Here is a 22,137-nt window from a genome sequence, read left to right on the forward strand (position 1 = left end):
AATCTATATATTTATATTTAATTTATATATTAACTTAATATTCAATCATACTTTCAAATAATAATTTATAAAAATTTAATGTATTATTAAAATATTCAATTTATATATTAAATATTGTTATTAAATTATTATGATATTATATAAAGTATTTTTAAAATATTTAATTTATATTATAAATATATTAATTAAGTTATTTATATTTTAATTATATTTATATATTTTCTAATAACAGAATTTGCATATATCTAATATTTTATATACGTTATTAATTCAATACACAAATTATTTCTGAAAATGAATTTAATTTAATTATATAATTTTATATTTTTATAATTCACTCAATTTTTCCATTTCTTAAAACTCAATGCTTCATCGCCATTTTAATCTCTTGCTCTTCCTATCAGTTAGTCCATCAATCAGTCAAGACAGCTGAAGAAACTCTTCGATAACATCAGTGTCTAAGCTAATCTGACTTTATGTATAAATCTCGATTTAGTTTACATAATAATTAGCTTCAGCTACAACAGTTATTAGTATTCATCCAGCAATGGATTCTTTGCCGGGAAAGAAGTTTCTCTAGCATGAACTTGACCTCGCCCAGCTAGCTGTTCCAGCTGTTTCACCTGGCCAACTCAAACGCAGGTAAAACGTTATAACGTTAGCGACTATTCAACACGTGAGCTTTTTTCGCTTCTCTCTTCCTCTCCTGCTCTCTCTCCTTGTCTCTATCGTGTTTCTTTGTTGTTTTGTAATGAAGTTCACACGCTCGTTGTCCGTCACATTAACGTGACCATTAGCCACAGAAGACGACGCTGAAGAAGAGGCAGCAGACAAAGCCAAAGCTGAGAGAATTTGATGTGATGTGACTGCGCATCATAAATAACAAACATCATTATCATATGCTCTCATCATGATTATCTTGAGCAGGCGGCAATTAAAACAAGAGCGAAAGTAAAACATTTAACAAAATATAAGTAGAAGCCGCCGACTGTAAAAACAACAACACAAAAACAATAACAAATGCATATTTAAAAGCCATTTAAAAGCCACAAAACAATAAAATTAAAGCCAAGACCAAGACATGATTATATTTTGCGCGTTTTTTCCTTGAGCTTTCGCTGAATTTAATAAATTAATAAGTGTTGCAATTGCAGTTAGCGAAAATGAAGTGAAAATTATTATTGCTCGCACTTGGCGAGTGCGAGCGAAACAAGCCTGAATTAGCTTTGAAAGCAGCGAATAAGAATTTTGGAGTCGGGCGTACTCGCTCGAGGAAGAATGATGAACTTTAGTTAAATATATAAATGAAACACTGGATTATGGAATAATAATGATATTTTATCATAGTTGATTCCATTGAACTCAGATTCCAGTGGCAATTGAGCTTGATCAATAATATAATAATATACTAATATACTCTTATTATTCATTGTGGATATCCTTATAATAATATTTTATCCATCCAGTGCCTGCAGATTCTATCTCCAATTAACTTTGCTCAAAAAATAATCTACTCTTCTTCCAGTGCCTCCGTCTCCTCTATCTCCAAAACGAATATACTCTTATTGACATCATGAATATAGAGTGAGCTACATAAAATTCAATTCAAATGCAATTATGTGACTTATGCAGTGACTCTCTTCACTCTCCACTCACAGTCCGAAAAAAAAAATACCAAATCTCTGTCAGACCCAAAAAGCGAACTGATTCTTAGCCATAAAAAATCATGACTTTAATTACTTTATTAGCCCCAACTGAAGAGGTCTGCATTTATTATTATTATTATGCGTTCTTTTACCCATTTCTTTTTCGGCCCACACACACACACGCACACACACTGTGAGCCGTCTGATATATGGAGGCCAGGACCTGGTGGGCCGCTATCTGAGTCGGCAACCTTCTTAGCGGTACTTCGAGGCTTAAGAAGCAGCGCAACAGAAATTAACCAAAGACAAATCGCTTACGCCCCCAGGGCGGCCACCGGACCAACATAACAATTTAATGTTACAATTTATTAATTCTTTTATGTATATTTGACATACATACCACGCGAGCATACATACATATACATACATATGTATGTACACTGATATCGGCTAACTGGCAGCGCATAAAAAAATAATGCATTTATCACAAAGTTGCACAGTGGAGCGAATGTAATTTGAAGTCGCAAATATATCGGAGAAAATTAACGAAGGCCTAACTATTTAAAATATAGAAAACAGAAAAAAAAAAAAAAACAAATAAATTTTTGATACCTGTTCAGAATGAGTGGAGCAAATTAGTTTCAGCGTGGTTTGGAAAATCAGAAAATATTTATATTTTATTTAATTTAACTCAATTTCGGGTCCATTGATCTTATGTTTTTTTTTTTTTTTTTTTTTTTTTTTTTTTTTTTTTTTTTTTTTTTTACGTTTACAAAACTTAACTATAAATTTAATATAAGATTAATTTTTTTTTTTAATATTTAATTTTGTTCTTACTCAGTAATTTTTCTGATTTTAATTTATTTCTTATTTATTATTTATTTATTTATTTTGTTGTGTTTAAATTTTTATTTCTTCGTATATTTGTTTCCTTGAATTTATGGAGCTCTTAAATCAATAATAACTAATGGAATTTTTATTGAGGAATATTTTTAAAGACAAGGCGTATTCGCTGGTATCTCAAATTTCGTTTAAGCAGTCATAGATATTTGAAGCTGTCTAAAGCTGTTAAAGTCGAGCTCCGTCATAATATTCTGAATTTATAAATTTTATTTAATTTCTCTACTAAATACATTATAGCATCTATATATATTTTATTATTTTTTTTTTTTAGCTTTACAACCACTGTATACGACCGTATACATATATAAGGAAAATAAAAAATTTGATGATGGCCAGCCAACAAATTGAACAAAAGGCAACTCCAGCCAGAGGCCCCTTGGACGTTGTGGTCACACATTCCAGCTAAAGGCGTGCAAGGCCCGTGTACGTTGCCCAAAACAAAACGACAACAAAACAAGCAAAGAAACAAAAATGATGAAGGAAAATTAATAATGAATGCGCCGAGGTAGCTGAGGCACCTCCTCGGTAGCTCAGACCCAGCTGAGAGAGTCAATGAAATATGTGCGTGTGTGTGTGTGGGCAGAGTGTATTAAAAATTAATTAAAAACTCACAAAGTCAACTCGAGTCGAGTACATAGAAAGCAACAAAAGTAACTAGAGAAATGCTCATTATCATGGCAACAACTTGAGTCAGAGCTCTATAGCGGGACGTGCTACGTGTTGGGCATACCCAAGTCCAAGTCCAAGCCCAAGTCCAAGAACAGAACACACAAAGTCTGTTGGCAAAATTGATTGCGAGAGTGGAGCATAGCGAATTGACCCACTGCTGCGAGTGTATTTATCAGATACAAAACAAGAAGAAGTAGTAAAACGTTAGAACAGAACTGCTCTAACTGCGCTCTCTTTACCTCGATATCAATAGAGCCCAGTTCTTTGGCACGTTTCTGCTTCAGGCTCAGCCTCAGCTTGAGCTTCAGCTTCTGCTTTTGCTTTGGCTACTTCGACAAGCAAATCATTTGCTGCGCCTCGAGGCAAACACTTGTTGTTGTTGTTGCTGCTGATCAATTTGCATAATTAGCGCACCTTTTTCGACCATTAAACATATTTTTAACAACGCTTCTTTAATCACCTTTAAGTGAGAGTTAACAAAAAAAAAAAAAAAAAAAAACATATATATATGTAAAATATGGTTAAAATCTTTTCTGGGCTTCCTGTCGAAAGTCTGAAACAGTTTTACAACTCTACCCAAATAATAAGCACATTTCCAATGCTCTAGGGTAGGCCAGTAATTATGAAAAGAGAACGAATATCTTCGGTTGTTCAAAATTTGAATTCTCTTACCATACATGAAATATATATATCACATATAATCTAGAATTACTAGCAGAACACTTCTTTCCGAGTAAGTAATTTCATATTTCCTCAGATGTCATTTAAATAACCATTTTCTTTACTATCTATTTTCTAAAATTATATCCCATTAATTACCCCCGTTTGTAGCTCTGTTCAAAATCCATAGAATTCCCAATTGATTTTAGCTATGAACGAGTTGATTAAAACTGAATGAATATTTTATAGCACATAACGAAACCGGAAAACCTATCCACTTTCTACCTCTTCAACAAACTGTTGTTTAGTAACTAATAATTAACAAATAAATGACCTCGAGCCTGCAGCTTAATGAAAGTTGGATATTATAGTAATTTTACGTATGCAAAGCTTTCAAATACAAAATCAATCTATCTATTAACTTTTCTAGAGATAACTTTTTGCCTAGTTATCTTTCTAGCCATTTTTGGCTATTTTATAGCTATATTTATAGTGAACTTTAAAACAATCTTTACAACTATTTTTCTAGGGGTATTTAGCTTTTCAACGATCTTTTTAACCATCTTTTTAGTTTGCCTAATCGATCTCTTTATTTATATGTCAAGCAATCAATTTATCTCAAGTTGTCTTTTTAGCTATTTTCTAGCTATATTTTTAGCTATTTTTTAGCTAAATAAAATAAAACGTTTCTATCTATCTTTCTAGTTATGTTTCTACTTATATATCAATCTACTATATAAATATCTATCAACCAATCTCTATATTGCTTTCCCCCATCTATTTATCTAAATATCAATCTATACAAAAATATATGTATAAGCAAATATGACAGTCACTGGGACAGCAATCAGTGGTTCGCTGCAGCTGCAGCTGATAAAGACTTCGATTGCGATACTATACTTAGAGATACTTGAATAGAGCGAAAGATAGTTAGGAAAGATAATATTTGCTAGCCCGATTGACACAGTGCCATAGTATTAAAACGTTTCCTCTGAGAATGGAAGGAAGCGGAACTGCTATTAAAATAGATCTAAAATGAACATACACACTCTTCGGTCCATTGACAATCAGATGACCCAGATTTCTGCTTTTGTTAGTAAATCAACTAAAGACTCTTAAGTCCTAAGAGTAAATAATAAGTATGATAAATCTGCTTGGTAAACCCAAGCAAATCCAATCCAGATTCTCCTTTTTCATAGGAATCAAATCATTTTGCAAACAAACCTAAAAGAAAAACAACTTCCAGAGTAGAATTTCCACACTTGTTGCTGCTACTTGGTTTCAGCTGCTGTCTGGGCCTCTATGGAATGTGAGAGAAATGGCTGAATGCAAACAAGCAATAACAGTAAACAAAGGCGACTCATTGAATAATAAATGCAGTCCAGATGCAATTATCAAAGCAAAACATTTCTTTGTCAGATGAGTGAGCTGTCCGTTCGCTGTTGGCAGACTGAAAGGCATCGGCGAGCATCTCACCTTTGGGAGAAGAAGGTGTGCTGCAGTCATGCTTATCAGTTAGTAACAACGACAACATAATAAACACCCATAACAGCCACCGATGCAAATATTAACATGTTGCTCGTGAGATAAGAGAAAGATAAGAGCTGCACTGCTGTAAGTCAGTCACATTCAATGCGAGCCGAAAAAGAGTGAGAAATCGTTTGGGCAAGACAACGAGACAAAGCGATCGTCTTACCCGGAAGTTTTCTGTTGGCTGCTGCAACGGGCTGGGCTGGCCTGGGCTGGGTAGCTACTTTTACTTTAAACTGACTGTTTACTGGCTTGCATAATAGTTTTAATAGATGCAGTTCAAGTCAAGATGTGTGAGATATGCTTTAATAAGCATATAGATTGATACAAAGAAAGATACCGGTAGGCAAACATGTGCAGATGCGACTGGAAACATAGAGATACATATGTGGATGTAGATAAAAATGTAGTAACAGATACAAATGAGGTATACGGATACTGGGTTACAGATAGATCAAGGACTCAGTCAGAAACAGATACACATAGATCTAAAAATACAATTAAATTTATAGAAAAAGATACATCCACATATCCAATTCAAGAAAGAGATATAGATATATAAATAATACTTATGCATATATACTCAGAGATTCAGATATACCAATACAAATAGATATACACATACAGAATCAGATATATAAAGACAGATACAAATGGAGATACAGCTACAGCTACAGCTACAGCTACACATACAGATACAATGACACAGAGATACAGATACAGATACAGATACTGATACGTCGCACACGCCCCTAATAAAGCGACAAGAGTCGCGCTAACCGCTCACGATCCGAGCGCTAATTCAAACAAATTGCAGCATAAATGCATTATAAAAGGCAGAGGAGCAAACACGACCGACATCCAATGTGTGTGAGTGTGTGTGTCTGTGTGTGTGTGACAGTATTAAAAGGCAACGGATTCTGGATTCTGGATACTCGAATACTCCGCATAGAAAACGCATATGATAAATTACACAAAAAGCTAGTTTCAAGCACACGGCTGCTGTAAATGTGGGCTGAGTGCACAGTGGTTGAAAAACAATGAAAAGTTATAAATAAATTAATTTAAATGAATACAAATTTGAGATAATAGATCAAAAGATTTCAGTCAAAGAAGATTTTTGAATGAAAGCTGAGATATCGTAATCTGCTAGTCGAAAGATTATTAGAGAGCTCTCTTAACATTTATACAAGTCAAATATCAGATATCAGTAATCAGTTGCTGTAAATTCTTTTATAACGACAGACTACGAACTTATCTTAAGTATCTTTAATTCATGATCTATTTACTGCTTCAAGAAATACTCAAGTTGTTAGGGTATTCTCAAATTCTTTTGGGCTCAATCAAGAGAAAAACTCTTTAATAAACAAACGAATATTTGAAACTTGAAACGAATTCAAAACCAGTTTCAGACAATTCGCTTACATCAGTTTCAAATCATTTAATGTTACGCTTTAATTCACATTCCGAGTACATTTGCCGCTCCATTTCGTGGAAGCCCAAATAGAATCTTTTTTATTTCACATTAATGATGATGAGCACCCACTGTGCAGCGTGCATCGGGCAGCAGCTAGAGTAAGCAGCAAGTGCTTTGTTGTTGTTGTTGTTGTTGTTGTTGGTGCAGCTAATTTGATTAATGATAAGCCGAGCTTAACTGACGACGATTGTGATTCATTATGTGCGCACATCCAGCACACTTAGCGCAAAAGATATAGATTCAGCCATAGCTCCAGTAACCAAGATGCAGATGCAGTTGACGTTGCAGTTGCAGATGCAGATGCAGTAGCTGCTGCGAATTGCATTTAATAGATTGTTGGCATAGAATGAGGAGAGACAGAGCATTATTTTATTAGCTTGACAACATGTGTCCGTTGTTAGGCAATTGCCATATAGACTAGATCTCTCCCTCATCCCCCTCTACCCCTCTCACTCCATCGCTTACACTTGCCTATTGAATTGAATCACCATCAAATGCGAAATATGCTTTCGCTATCTATGAAATACAATTTAGTTGGCTGATTACATGCAATGAGCCATTTCCTTTGTTGTGTCGACTCGCACGCTAATACCATAGTAGAATCCGTTGTTGCCAGTATCTATACAAATATCTAGCTATGTGTATATATCCATGTATATCTATGCTTCGTCGCAGCTGTTGGCCACTTGCATCGCCCCATTTGGGTCAGAACAGAGCGGGCTATTCAACATAGTGAAAGAAAGGCGGTCAGAGCGCATTTCAATTTGATTTGCCTGAAGTCATCGACTCAAAAAAGAGGAATTCGTATAAGTATGAGCATACAGTGTACAGAATAAGTATAGGTATCTTTACGGCTAAACATAGATACATTGATAGTTACAGATACAGATACAGATACAGATACAAATACAGATACAGATACAGATACAGATACAGATACAGATACAGATACAGATACAGATACAGATACAGATACAGATACAGATACAGATACAGATACAGATACAGATACAGATACAGATACAGATACAGATACAGATGCAGATGCAGATGCAGATGCAGATGCAGATGCAGATACAGATACAGATACAGATTCAGATTCAGATACAGATACAGATACAGATACAGATACAGATACATATACAGATATATTCCTCAACAGAACAACTAACCCCACTCTCTATAGGACACTTTAGAAGACAAAACCCGATCATAACTATCATAATAATAATTACAATATTTATTTTTGACCATTTCCCGATGCTCGTAAACCTGTCGAATCAATCTAAATAATATATTATTAATTTTGCTTTCTACGTTGCTGTCATAGGATTACTTTGTTCTGTTCTCTGTGTTCTTAGTGATCTTAGCTGCTGTTGTTGGTGATCATGCTGGAGCAAGTGGACATTAATAATACAAAATGTGTTAACATATAATGGATAACATTGTTGTTAGTGTCGTTTGATGATGTTCTTGTTGTTCTTGTTGTTTCGTCTATCCACTGGCTTTCTCGCGCTCCTTGCGTTCCTTTTCGCGCTGCTTTTGTTGCTCTTGCCTGGCCTTCTCCTTTTCCTTTTTGATCTTTTCGCGCTCCTTCTCCTGCTCGGCGAGCCGTTTCATTTCCTCCCTTTCATAGGCTTCGAACTCCTCGCGATCCTGCGTCAGCTGAATGAGCTCGGCCATCTCACTTTCATCCAAATCGCCCTCATCGAGATCTTTCTGCATCAGCTCCACCTCACGGCTCATGGCCTCCTTGGCCTTGCGGCGTCGCACTTTCAGCTCCTTGGCATCCAGTCGATCTTGACGGCGCTGTTCACGCTCCTCCTTCTCCTGCTCTCGGCGCTCCTCCTCCCTGGCGAACTCCTCCATCTCGTCCTCAGTATACGGATAGTCCGGAATATCGTAATATAACCGAAAATCCTCCGATGAGATGCAAAGAAAGAGGGTGCCAACGAACGCTGCAATGCCGCTCAATAATGCCATATTGTATCTAGAGTTCTTGGCCTTCCATTCCTTCATGAAATCGCCCTGTGGCTTGGGCAAATCATCGAAGATGGCATGAGTGCCGCCGCTCGGAAAGTAGCCCGGCTTCGGTGGAGGCTTCTTCTCCTGTGCACCTTTGCAAGTCGATTTGGCAGCGAATTGCCGGTTAAAGATCACGAATTTGTTGAATCGAGTATAGCGCACTGAATATTCAGTTCCAATTAATATATATAGAAGCAAAGCACTTTCCGAATTATATCTGAGGTCTACTTACACTCACGCGACAGCCGCGATGGAGCGGCCATCAGAAGTCTGGACATATTTACCGTTCGTCCCTTCGTCGTACTCTGATAGCAAATGCGGATTTGTTTATTTGATGTGTGACTGGAAAAAGTATAATTGCCCACACTGACAATAACTTTCTCAAAAGCTGCTACGTTTTCGTTTTATTTTGTTTTGTTTTATTTTGCCTTTTGCTTTACTTTTCTTTCTGTTCTTTAAAAGCTAAAGCTAAAGCAAAAATGTCAACGGCAGCAGCAAAAAGTGCAATTGATATGAATTCTTTGAGTTCCGTCAAACTGTTATAAATGCTACGGGAATTCGCTTTCTTTTATTGAAATTTCGCTTAATGCTATGATTTTTATATTACTACACGATATGGATTTTTGTGAATTTAATTTGTTTCCTTACTCGATAAGCATTTGAATTAAAACGAAAAGACGATTTAGCTTTGATTCAATATATATATATATTTTTTTTTTTTCAATTCCAGAAGGCTTGTATTTGATAGTGGACTATTTTTATATATTTTATTTATTTGGAATACAAAATGAAATAAAATCAATTTTCAATGTTATAAGTGCGCCTTAAAAGATCTTGTGTAATTTTCTTTTCGGAGTCCAAATCCCATAAATCACACTGCAAACAAAGCAAATTAGTTGTAAACTCTGTATGTTTTTGTGGAGCAGCACATTTGGTTAGTAAGTCAGAGTGGGGCAGTGTCCATTTGCTGCGATAACAAAGAAACATAACTGCTCGACAAAATGGGTAGTGAGAACGGTCGCGAGATACAGAGACAAAGCTTATCTGTTGCAGAGATACCTGAAGTGCTGAAGAGCTGTAGAGACGATGGAACCAGACAGCCAGCCGAGACCCAAAGCTCGACCAGCAGCGCATTAGCATGTTAGAGAGCATCAGAAAAAGATTTCATGGAAATTTATGATGCCCCAAAAGAACAGAATCTACAAAGGTGTCACGTGCGTGCGCTGCCAGCCCCCACAACACTAGAGCACTACCACTAGAAAAGTTGTCAAAAATTTTGTATAGTTGACGATGTGGAAAGATGGGACAAAAGTAGTTCGTCGCTCGCTGGTAGTTTAAACAGATAAAGAAGCTAAAGAGAAGCTAATCACGTCAGTTGCACGCCCCAAACGAGACTGCGAGAATGCGGTCAACAAACTTGTTTCCCGTTGCACTCTGAGCGGAGGGTGTGGGCGTGGGTGTTCACTATTTATACTCATTCACGCAAGTGAGCTAAGTATATTGGTTTTGTGCAATGTCCGTATGTCTTGCTATACGGGTTGCTATATATACCCAATAATAATAATATGTCAAGATTTTCCCGATATGAATGAGTATTCTGCAGTCGGTGACGCTCGACTGCAAAGTTTTGACTGTGGGTAGGTAGGAAAAGAACTTGATCGCAATATGCAATGCTGAAATATGTCGCTTTTTAATGTCAAGATCTACAAAATATATATAAATACACATACATATAAGTATCTAGTGTTATGTGAAACGGTTTTTCTTCAATTGTGCTTTCTTTGATTTCGGTTTGATTTTCTGCATGTTCGCTCGTCTCTTTCGGGTGCAGAAACAGATGTAGGAACAGAGTGCAAATAAGGCATAGAGCATGGCAGCTACATAGCAACGTAACGCCAGAGTCCCATTTAGGTGATCGCACTCGGTGCGAAATTGCTGCAGACTCTTATAGGTCTCCTTCAGCGGCAGCGTTTGAATCATAGACACGGAGTTGAGCGAATAGGACATGCCCATCAGCAGCAACTGAATTGTGCCCCAGATGCTTATGAAGAGGCAGAAGAGGGAGCATTTCTTACCGCAAAACATTCCAAGTGTTTCCCAATCCTCAAAATCTACCAAATCTGTATAATTTTCTATATGTATAGTTGATAGATCGTGTGACGGCTAAAGCAAAACCACATCATCGCCCTCTCTCTCTCTCTCTCTCTATATATATATATATATATATATATATATATATATATATATATATATATATATATATATATATATATATATATATATATATATATATATCTCTTTCTGTTTGGCTCCGACAGGTGCAAAGCCCACATGAACTAATTCAGCTTGATAGCTTCAGCTCCAGCACTTGCTCTTACCTGTTGCCTCTAACCTTGTGCGATTTTAATGACATTAGATCTTGCCGGCCAGATTGTGAAGGTTAGACCCAGCCCCAACAGTACATACACATATATGCATATATATATATATATATATATATATATATATATATATATAGCATATATATAGCTTTGACTCTTTGCATCGACTCTAGCTAACACTCGCTTTCAGTTGCTTTTGCGGTTGCCTTTGCCGTTGCGGTTACGTTTTCTGTCGGGTTGTTCAACTCGTGCACACATTTTGCATAAATTTTGTTTCGGTTTTAGATTCTGTGAGCCGTTCAGCAGTTGTTTGACAGCTGCTATTAGTGACAGTTCAGCTAGTTTAAAGAGTTCATAAATTGAAAAAAAAAGAGAGAAATAAATTCTCACCTGTCTTAACATGTTTTGTTTTCAAAAATTTTAAAAGCCCTATACATGGTCAAATTAAATTTAATAATGTTAAGGATTTATATATTTGTCATATATAAATAGATATATAAATAATGATATCTTCAATACATTTATATAATATTATCAGAATTGGTGGATCAAGTTTCCTATTCAGAGGCCCTAGTTATTTGAGGAGCAGCAAAAGCTTTGGTGATATATGTATCTGATCTTATCATTTATGTAAATGTTTTTTTCAAGGAACGTTTATGGGTTTCAATTTTTAAGGAGCTTCTTCATTGGCTCATAAAATGTACCTAGGCTCTCCCCTTCTGCGTATAGAGTAGGAGTAGATTACCTCTGTGACCATAGTTAAAAATATACATAAACATAAGTTGAACTATTTTTAGTTTCAGCATATTTATGCTTATTTTTGCCTTTATGCACTTTACAGTAATAATAAAAGTAGGGAAAATAGTAACAACTACTCACCGATTTTCCAAATAACGCATAAAATGGTATTTCGTTTCAAGCACAAAATTGGCTAAAACGAGTAGCAAATGCGAAAAAATCGCTGTAAAAATGTTTGCCAAGTGCCTTAAAAATCCGTTAGACGAGTTCAACTTGCGAAAATTCGTAAGACGGTTTAATGTTTTATTTCTTTATTTTTGTTTTTGTTTTCTTCGTTTTTGTTGTTGTTGTTTTGTTGCTTGTTTACACAAGTTTTTGTGCAGTCGTTAGTTTTATGGTTTGCACAAAGCCTTAAACTGTTTTTCTTCTCTTTTCTTTTTTGCTGAAATGTGCAAAAGGCTTTCAATTAGAAATAACCATTAATCGTTTATATTGAATGCTCTTAAGTTTTAGGATCCACGCTCTTAAACTTAACAACTATACAAAGCTACAGAGACATGAAAATGCTTTTATGCTTGGGTTTTTTTTTTATAGACAAGCAATGATTTTTGCAACATTTATAGAGCTAACTATTCAGAAATTAAAATATAACATTTATTACAACATTTGAAACTTGATGATAATTGATGATAATTGGAGATTTTTGAAAAAAATTTGATATCCTCGTGCTATACAGAGCTCCACAAATTTTTATAAAAAAATAAATAAATAAATAACATTGTATCGCAGACATCAAAAATGATTTCAAAGAAAACCTTGACATTAGCTTGTTTATCTTCGAGCAGCTCAGTTTACATGTCTCGTAATCACCAATCAATCAAGCTACAGTAGCCACTCTAATGAAGGACAGCCACATTAAGATATTTAATTGCATAAGCTGGAATGGCTTTAATTATATATCACAAGAGTCCAACATTATCAGAATCACTGCACATTTTATTTTAAATTTATAATAGATTTACATATATAATATATACAAATATATTAATTTATGCAAATACTCATACATAGATATAACTGTATATGTTTATATTTATATTATATGCCATTCAGTTTCTCTTTAGTTCTATCTGCTTTGAAATTCCTTCAACTATCGAAAGAAATTCCACCAGAGTCAACAAATTATCAAAACAAATAATTCTTAGCGGAACGCCAAGCGCAGCATTTTCTTTTCCTTTTCAACTGAATTTGTGCATACACAGTTATTTATATTTATTTTTATTATTATTATATTTTGTGATAAGATGGCATAGCAAATATACATTTGATTTGCTTTTTGTTGTTGCTGTTGTTGTCAATTGCTTTCTTTTATTTGTTTTGCATTCTTTAAGTAAAACACTTGTTGAAACGCGAACACACACGCACACATAGATACCGACACCGACACACACACACGCACGCAAATGCCGCTTTGAATCAGAGCTTGGCGTATATACCGTATAAAGCAGGCTGGGCTGCACAAGAGCCAAAACAAACACGAAAATGAACCAGTAGCGGCACAAAAGAGACAGCGAGAGTGAGAAAGACCGTAACGAAGCGCGACACAACCAACTTGCTCCACGTTCGCTGCTGGAATGAAACTAGTGAGCGTAGCCGCCAAGCCACTGGAGAGACGTCGCGTCGCATCGATTGTGTGTTTGTTTAGCTGTTGGAGCTCTTGGCGCTTGCTTGCATGCTGGCGAGGCATTTGGAGTTCTGGACTACAGCATTAACGATTTGCAAGACATTGTAGATGTAATAATAAAAAAAATTAGTAACAATTTTATTTCAAAAATACAATCAGTTGTTTAGTGTTTAAGCGGCTCACATTTGAAATTTATGCAAATCATACACGTAAATATTCTTCTTAATTGTGTATTCTATATCTTAAATTGGGTTAATTGTTACTTAATTAAGAAACAGACATTTTTGTTATAAATAAAACATATAAATCAAACTGTTTCATTTAACCAACTGTTGATTGAAATGAATGTTTGATAAACGAACAGTCCGCTGTTAACTTTAACATCATGCTCTCAGAGAGAGTAACAGACCTCTGTTGCAGAAGCGAGCGCTGCCAGACACAAAGCTGACTGCTATGGCGAAGCAAGGCAAAGCTATTAAAATACGCGACTTGAAGCAGTGAATGCAAAGTTAAGTAAGTTTATTATTTATTTTAAAATTAACTATTCTGATTGAAAGTTTAATTTTTGTTAAAAAGTTAAAAAAAAAGTTTTAACATAATTATTATTTTTTATTACCTATTTTGTTTTTAATGCAATATTTAAGTTACCCAGCAATGATTTTTAAGAAGCATATATATTGGTTTACAAAGGAAAGCAATTATAAAAATAAATTATTTTCATTTATATAAATTTAAAAAAATACCCTTACTGGTTTTTGTTTTCCTTGCAATCATTTCATCAAGTTTAAATGCTTATTTACAATGCCCTATATAGACTCAAAAGCTTTTGGCCTAAAAAAATAAAGAATAAATAAAGATTCTTTCAGTTTTAAATATTCAAAATATTTTTGTTAAATTTACCAGCTTGTCCATATAATATTTGTGTATGGCAAAGATTTCCTGTTTGGCGCAATTAAAGCTCAACTTTTATGGCAATTTAATCGGTAGCGCTTAGAAGTATTTTGCGATCATTAAAAGCAGATCTCTGTTTTCTAATTTTGGCCGATAGCCAGCCAACAATAACTGAGACAAGCTAATGCCATAAAAATCCAAGTGTGATGGAAGTTACGCCCATACCCAGTTAGCATGAATTACTTTTTGATTACTGGCCATATATACATATGGCTACATGGAACGATCGCTAGATCGATATGAAGCTAACTGTGATCGCCTTAAAAGGCCACAGTCGCTGGCCACTTTCGCAGCTGTTGGCGGATTTCCGCTCCCAAGCTACTAGAGTTTCCAGCCACCCAAATGACAAAAATGTGCCCATGATTAGAGAGCCTCGCAGTGGTCTTAAAGCCAAAGTTTGTCATTTGATACGGCACCGCAGGAGGAGGAGGAGTGAGTAGCAGCAGCAGCAGGAGAAGGAGGAGGAGGAGGCTGTGGAAGGAGGCCTAAGCACTCGAGCGATTAGCATGTTAAACAGCGGCTGCTTAAAGACTATAATTAAGCGACATAAACTTGGGTATTAGGCGCTAAATACACACACAGTCCAAAAAGCACACACATGCACACTGCTGAGGGGAAATTGAGTAAAACGGGGGCCCTCTCATGATTTGCATAACTGTTTGGCTGGGGCACGCACTCGACGTCTCGATCATCTTCTGGGTGTGAGTCTGGCCCATGGGCCCATGGGCCTGGCTTGCATTCGAAACAGACGGCAGACGGCATGGCAAACGAAAAACGGAGGCAAACAGACACAAGCACACACACACACGCACACACACTAACACATTAATATGCACCTGTCCACATATGCGACACGTTGGGCTTTCATTTGCTGCCTAAGAAAGAGTAAACAGTCCCCAGTCGCATATTCTATGAATACACTCCGCTCAATCGGGGTATTCTCAATATGATGATGCAGGTGTGAGCAGGTGAATAACTATGCTTAATTTTAATACTGATAGTACATACAAAAATATCTAAAAATATATAAAGACAAATCAACAAAATGTTAAATTTAATTTATGTATTTTTTAAATTTTTTTTTAGGTATTTGATTTATTTTTTTTTTAATAATAAATAATTTTTTGTTTTGTTTTTTTTTGTAAATGTTTTATTTTAAAAATTAAAAAATAAGTAATAATTAATAAAAATAAAGAAATTAGTTGAATTATATTTAAAAATAAGTAAATATATAAACATCAAGTGAATTTACACTAAATAAAATATATACTATGTATATACTATAAAAATTCAAATAGTAATTAAATTTAAATTTACATTCTGTCAGCATTTTTTTTTTTTTCAAATAATTTTTGAAGGGTATTTGTGTAGTCAATGTTCAGAACTTAATTTGCCTTTCCTTTCTTATTGTTGTTTTTTATTTATATTATTATTTTTTTTTTTCGTAACACAAAAGAATTTCCATCAATAATGTCAATAGTACTGCAGCAACAACAACAATAAGTACTTACAACAACAACAGCGACAATAACAGCAACAAGTCTACGACACTCCTTAGGAGCTGAGGCTTTTGGCTGAAGGCGGTTTGCATACGGCTCTATTAAGGGAAAGCGGGTATATAGGTTTTGTGATAATGCATTGAAGAGAGATGAAGTATTATAGAAATATATAAAGATTTATAATGAAGATAAAGATCATATATGTACATAGAAGCTAATCATGAAGATGAAGTTTCTATAATTGATAATAAATAATTAATTCAATAATATTGTGCATATTTTCATAAACAACATAAGTCCAGAAGCTTACAAGCGATGTGCTCTTCAGCTTCTCTAGAGGTTGAGCAAAAACTCCAGATGTACACTCCTCTTAAATATGGGGCGAAACATAAGAAAATACTCAAACTTTGAGCTGAGTCTCTCCAACCTTTGAGATTTGTTTTAATCTCCCAATTTAGAAGACCATGAGCGAGTATTGCGCAGTCGTCTACCCCAGCGACTGCAACGTTCTTAGCTGTTGTTGTTGTTGCTGTTTGGGCTGACAGCGACGCGTCGATGATGGGGCCAACGTCACGACGAATTATGACCACAAAAGCTGCTTGGGGTTTTAAGTTATTAGGTAACCTAACACAAGCACATACATACATTACTATAACAGCCCGCACAAATATACAAGTGCACATACACATATGTATATACATATATAATATTTCTCCTTTTTTACATCTTGCAATTCAATCGGATTTTCAGCTATATACGAAAATCAATAGTCCGAGCAATCGAGCAGCTCAACAGCCTCCCTCGCATCTGTTGAGCTCAGCTAAAAATGTATTTTAAGGTCAGTGCACACTCACCTGGGCGAATCTCGTTCAGGTGGGGCCCCAACTGAAACTTGACTGCGCCGCGATGCCGTTGGGTGGGTGGTTGGGCTAAACGCTTTGATCTAAATTTACATTCCGCTCTGCAAATGCAAACAAATTAAAGTTAAGCGGACTGAATGGACAAGTTCAAATTCCATATTAATGCAATTATAGAAAGGTAATTTTGGTAGAACATATATACATTTTATGTATGTATATATTTTTGACTAGTTTAGTATGAGTCAATAATAACAGAAAATATTTTTCACAATATATGGTAAAAAAAAAATTATTATTTAATTAAAATAAAATATATTCTAGTGAGCCCATAATAATATTAAATTTTATTATTTATTTATTTATTTACTTTTTTTATTATTTAATATTATTATTGGCTTACTAGAATATTTTATTTTAATTAAATATAAAAATAAATACAACGTAAAATAAATTTGTTAAGAATAGTTTTATATTTAATAATAATAGTTTATAATTTATAATTTATTTTCATTTTATTTTTTATTTTAATATTATAAAATGTAGAACCTATACGTAAATGCTCTACATATACACCACATTTAGTTTAATTATACTTAATAAAGAATATTATAAATAGCATTTATCATCAATTTTAAAAATATCCATCTTAACAGTAACGTCTAAAAGTATGCACACATCTGATGTAAATGCTAACAAAGCTTGCATACTTCTAAGCTTTCTTTATTATCTCTTTAGCTCAGCACAGACATTTTTATATAATTAAAAAAAATCTTACGTCTTTCTCAGCATAAAGAGCTGAGTGAAGCATGTATTGGAATATATAAATATATTGAAAATAAAAAAAAATATATATAGATATATTTAAAATACAAAAATTATATTTTACAAAATGTTTCATTACATTATTTTTAATTATTATATTATATTTTTAATTATTTTTAATAAAAAGTTGATACAAAAAAAAAATAATAATAATAATAATAATATATAAAAAATAAAAATTAAAACTTTGTAATTTTTAAATTGTACAAAAATTTATATAAACTAAGAATATTTATTTTATAATAAAAAAAATTCCAATACACATATATATATTTCAATAAAAAAATGAATTAATTATATAAATTTTAAATTTATTCATATAAAATTCAATAAATAAACACATTAATTTTTCACTGTATATTATTTGCAATAAATTAAATTATGATCACATTTAATTTATCCCAGCAGCCAAGTGATACATAAAACTTAAAGTTAAAGTTTTCCACGCCCATTCAAAGGATGACAGCCTCCCCACATACGCACACACTCGTATAATGTATGAGTTTGCAATATGCAGCATTTGGTGACAAGTCGCGGTGATAACCATAAACTGATTCTTGAAATGGCCAGCTGGCAGTTGGCAGTTGGCAGTTGGCAGTATTGGCCCACTTGTGCTGGGTAAAGTGCGACGCATAAAGTGTGGAACAGGTAGACTGGACCATCAGCTCGTGATGGAAACTATCACTGGGACCAGTCACGGATTGCCAAATGCCAAATTGTCGTTGTCTTTGGCAACAATTTTGACTTTGTCTTGGCCAGCTGCATCTAACCAATTAACAGCTTGGCCGTAACAGCAGCAGCAGCAACGGCAGCAGCCTCAGCTCCATTTCATTGATTCATTCATTAATTCCTGCCTCATCAAAGCTACACGAGTCTCGCTTTATTTTTCATTTACTCTTGCATCCATAATTGTGGATAACTTTTAATATATGACATGGCTGTTATACCCTGTAGAGCTGGAATGTGCATGAGGTGGACATGATGCGGTTTGACTGCGATATGCAACAGGTGGAAGAGTGTGAAATTTTAGTAGTTTAATCAACATGTCGTGAGACTAATTAATAGAAATATAATATTGTTTTTGTTGATATATGTAGTTTCCATAAAAAAATTTACATTTATCGTGATATTTCTTTAACAATTAAAAATGCCTTACTATTTTTTTATTCATGATCTCATTTTATCTATTATACAAATTCCTAAATTAGATCCCAAATCTAGGTGGAATGTATTTTGTTTAGCATACATAGCCTAAGAATCTAAGTACATAAGTACTCTAGCTTGTGAGGCACGACTAGCTGATACTCATTAAACAGCTCCAAGTTGTCTCATCAAGCATGCATTCAATGTGTGTTTAAAAAAAAAGTATGCTTATATATTTATTTCTTGTTATATATATTATTTATGTATTATTTATTATTATTTATTAAACTTAAACTAAATTTTTATTTATTTAAAATTAAAAGAACCATAAAGTAATTTTCCTATGCTCTACAGTTCACAATTTTAAAATTTTATCATATTTAAATATACTAGAAAGCCATTTCCTATGCTGTACAACTCAAAAATTAATTAATTTATCATATTTAACTATTGCACTATTTTTTTTTTATGTTTAATAAAATTTAAAAAAAAATTTTTTTGATTGTATATACCATAATATTTAGTTAAAAATTAATTGAAGACTTCATAAAAGTGTAAAGTACTTTCCAAATGTACTATAATTCTATAACCAAGTTTTTTCTTAAAATATATATAATTAATAATAATTATTGATTAATAATTTATTTAAATTACTATAATTCAATAAACAAATTTTTTTTAAATATATTTAATTAATAATAATTATTGATTAACAATTTATTTTAAAATATATAAAAGCACACTTCATATACTACTTATTATTTACAAACTCTTGCCCACTAATTAGACCCATCAAGTCAAATACTCCCTCTAATATAATTTTCCAGAGTTTTTTCCCTGCTTAGCATCTACTACTGTGAATGGCTATACGCAATTCACAATGACTGTTTGCATTCAATCAACTAGACGCAATTTTGTTTTTGGTCATCGTCGTCGCTTCATTTTGCAGCTTTTCCGATTGAAATTCAAATTCAGGCGCTGCGTTAATTAATTGAAAATCAACACAGTCCAAGAAAAATACGCATACGCAGCGTGAGACATGCGCATGCGCATGCGATGGCCCGTCACAGATGCATGCATGGCATTCACCGCAAAGCCAAATGAGCAAAAAAAAAAAAAAAAAAAAAGAAGAAAAAAAAGAGAATTCTTCGCATTGAGCAATGGCCAACTAGCTGCACCTTGGATTTGCTGTCAACTGTTTGCTGTTAGCTGTTAGTTCGTATTGCGTTGGTTAATTAGGCATTCGTCTGTGGCTCGGCCTAAAGCATTTTGCACTAATTTGGAGCTCGCTGGCGTGCGCTCGCTCGATCGCTCGCCCGCCCCTGCTAACCGCCCCGCCCCTCCCCGATTGCCAAATGCGTCGCATTTTGCTGTCGACTAAATAAAGCCAGGCTGGGAGGCGACCGATGCCGATTTGGCATCTGATTTTATAACCCTTCTCCAGTTGATCAAATGATCGTTGGATCAATTGATCAATTGAGCGATTGAGCATAAATTGACATAGATAATTTTATGCTGCCGGAAAATAAGCGCAACCCGATTTTCGCGCGGCTATTGAAAGCAATTTTCACGCTGTCTAAAAACAAAACTGGAGCAGGCATCAAATCTTTTATTTATAAACTCAGCTCACACACACCGATACACGCACACACTCACAATTGTTATATTGACTTTAATATTTGCTAATAGATTTCACATAAATCACATTCTTGTGGCATGATTTATGCACAGGCAGCACAGCACAGGTGTCTCAGGTGTCTCAGCTGTCTTATGGCCACAATGTTGACTGCCAAGAGGAGGTTTTGCTCAGACTCCGACTCTCAACTGCAGAAACTTCAAAATGCTGCGTCATCGGCGCCGCTCGACCCTTAACACCTTAGCTAGTGGGTTTGATTTGGGCAAAAGTCACACGGGCTACAATAGAGATTGTAGATTATAGATTAAATAGATAGATTGCTGGAAATCTTATAATTAGAAATAATTAGACTTGGCTCTTTTATTAACACCTTATGTACGGAGTCCTCATCTATAGGTAGATTAGGTTTTTATCAGAGTCCGAAGGGAAAGAGAGAGAGAGAGAGAGAGAGAGAGAGAGAGAGAGAGATCGTCTAGAGCAGCTGAAGCAGAATTAATTTTTGAAAGTTCCAATAGAGAAAAATATATCTAAATACAGATAGTCAGAAAAGTTAAGATCCTAGATGAAGGTTATATAAATCAATTATTATTTTACCGTTATACAACACACATGATGTGACAAGGTTTTAATTGTATTATCAAAATTATGTTCTCCATTATACATATTTGTTAATTTGTAACTCTTATACAAAATTACTTAAAATTGTAATCTTACAAATATAATATATCAAAATTACATTGTCTCTAAGTCTAATCCGTAACTATGCCAATAAATTATAGTTTATCAAAAAGTAATACGCTGCCAGGCATAGTGTTACAATTATAGCCTCTTCTCTGAGAGCATTTCCCTTGTTTAGTTCTGGACAATCGCAGTGCTTGAAGCACCTTTTGCAATAAAGTGATATCACATACTCGTCACTAGTTTTTGCAGCAATTGTGTGACATATGCCATCTGAGCTACCAGAGCATATGGTAAAATTGAGAGTATCTAAAATACAGTTATAATGGATTATATATATAGAATGTGAATGAGATGCACAGTTACCAGTTAGTTTGTAGCCAGGATGAAGGCATTTATCCAAATGTTGGTTGGCTCCATCATTGGCTGTTTTCGGTACTAATTTGCCCTGATCCGCTTTACTTAGGATCTTTAGAAATTTGTGGGTAACTTTGCAAGGTTTAAATTTATTCTTGCATGTCATACACTGATTGCCATTGGCATTAACATCTATAAGATTTAGTTTTTAGTAATATCAAAATATATAGATGCTTACTTGGACTTAAATTTAGAAAGGCACAGGTCCAGTATATACAAAACACCATTCTCAAGACATCCATACTGGAATTTAGCTTATTCAAATAATAAAATAATTTAGAATGTCATCATTCAGAAAACTCACGAATTTTATGCCTATTCTATAGATTTGAAAATAACCTACTTTGATTTGTAAATATTTGAAATGGAATAATTAATGTCTGACAGAAGGGCGGTTGAAGGGGTGGAAAGAATAAGC

The 22,137-nt window shown here is 34.3% G+C and overlaps 4 protein-coding genes across 9 annotated transcripts in view; 1 reads left to right on the top strand and 3 right to left on the bottom strand.

The window, feature by feature from the left end:
- Positions 1-9,247, top strand: part of LOC108615186 (tRNA pseudouridine(38/39) synthase) — a 51,440-nt gene extending 42,193 nt beyond the window's left edge. Inside the window, exon 6 of the transcript XR_016270356.1 lies at positions 2,821-9,247. The gene's annotated coding sequence lies outside the window, so the exon portion shown is untranslated. The remainder of the gene's footprint in view (positions 1-2,820) is intronic.
- The window catches only part of a (arc), a 53,963-nt gene extending 40,282 nt beyond the window's left edge, over positions 1-13,681 (bottom strand). For 2 of the 6 annotated variants that reach the window (XM_089470548.1, XM_018009485.2), the window contains exons 1-2: positions 13,526-13,681; positions 12,171-12,471 (exon numbers count right to left, since the gene is read on the bottom strand). The gene's annotated coding sequence lies outside the window, so the exon portion shown is untranslated. The other 4 variants (XM_089470544.1, XM_089470545.1, XM_089470547.1 and 1 more) reach the window with 4 other exon arrangements.
- On the bottom strand, positions 8,103-9,278 carry gom (gomdanji). The gene is made up of 2 exons (XM_018009546.2): positions 9,143-9,278; positions 8,103-9,071 (listed from the first exon to the last, which is right to left on the bottom strand). The coding sequence occupies exons 1-2, from the start codon at positions 9,186-9,188 to the stop codon at positions 8,380-8,382; spliced, it is 738 nt and encodes a 245-aa protein (XP_017865035.1). The 5' UTR covers positions 9,189-9,278; the 3' UTR covers positions 8,103-8,379.
- A 7,553-nt stretch (positions 13,682-21,234) lies between the features above and the next one.
- Positions 21,235-22,089, bottom strand: LOC108615215 (uncharacterized). Its single transcript, XM_018009558.2, has 3 exons — positions 21,898-22,089; positions 21,669-21,851; positions 21,235-21,611 (listed from the first exon to the last, which is right to left on the bottom strand). Exons 1-3 carry the CDS (start codon positions 21,959-21,961, stop codon positions 21,385-21,387), a joined length of 474 nt encoding a protein of 157 aa, XP_017865047.1. The 5' UTR covers positions 21,962-22,089; the 3' UTR covers positions 21,235-21,384.
- Between the last annotated feature and the right edge of the window lie 48 nt (positions 22,090-22,137).

The sequence above is a fragment of the Drosophila arizonae genome, chromosome 5 (assembly GCF_054131065.1).
Source record: "Drosophila arizonae isolate 15081-1271.41 chromosome 5, UAZ_ARI_1.0, whole genome shotgun sequence".
NCBI classification, from domain to species: Eukaryota; Metazoa; Arthropoda; class Insecta; order Diptera; family Drosophilidae; genus Drosophila; species Drosophila arizonae.

What these genes read in the sequence shown, in the direction of transcription:
- gom (XM_018009546.2), bottom strand. Translation starts at nt 9,188, where the DNA reads ATGTCCAGACTTCTGATGGCCGCTCCATCGCGGCTGTCGCGTGAGT. An exon ending in ATCGCGGCTGTCGCGTGAGT is followed by an intron (nt 9,072 to 9,142) that starts GTAAGTAGACCT and finishes CTGAATATTCAG; the next exon opens with TGCGCTATACTCGATTCAAC.
- LOC108615215 (XM_018009558.2), bottom strand. Translation starts at nt 21,961, where the DNA reads ATGGATGTCTTGAGAATGGTGTTTTGTATATACTGGACCTGTGCCTTT. An exon ending in CTTTCTAAATTTAAGTCCAA is followed by an intron (nt 21,852 to 21,897) that starts GTAAGCATCTAT and finishes TAAATCTTATAG; the next exon opens with ATGTTAATGCCAATGGCAAT. An exon ending in TCCTGGCTACAAACTAACTG is followed by an intron (nt 21,612 to 21,668) that starts GTAACTGTGCAT and finishes ACTGTATTTTAG; the next exon opens with ATACTCTCAATTTTACCATA.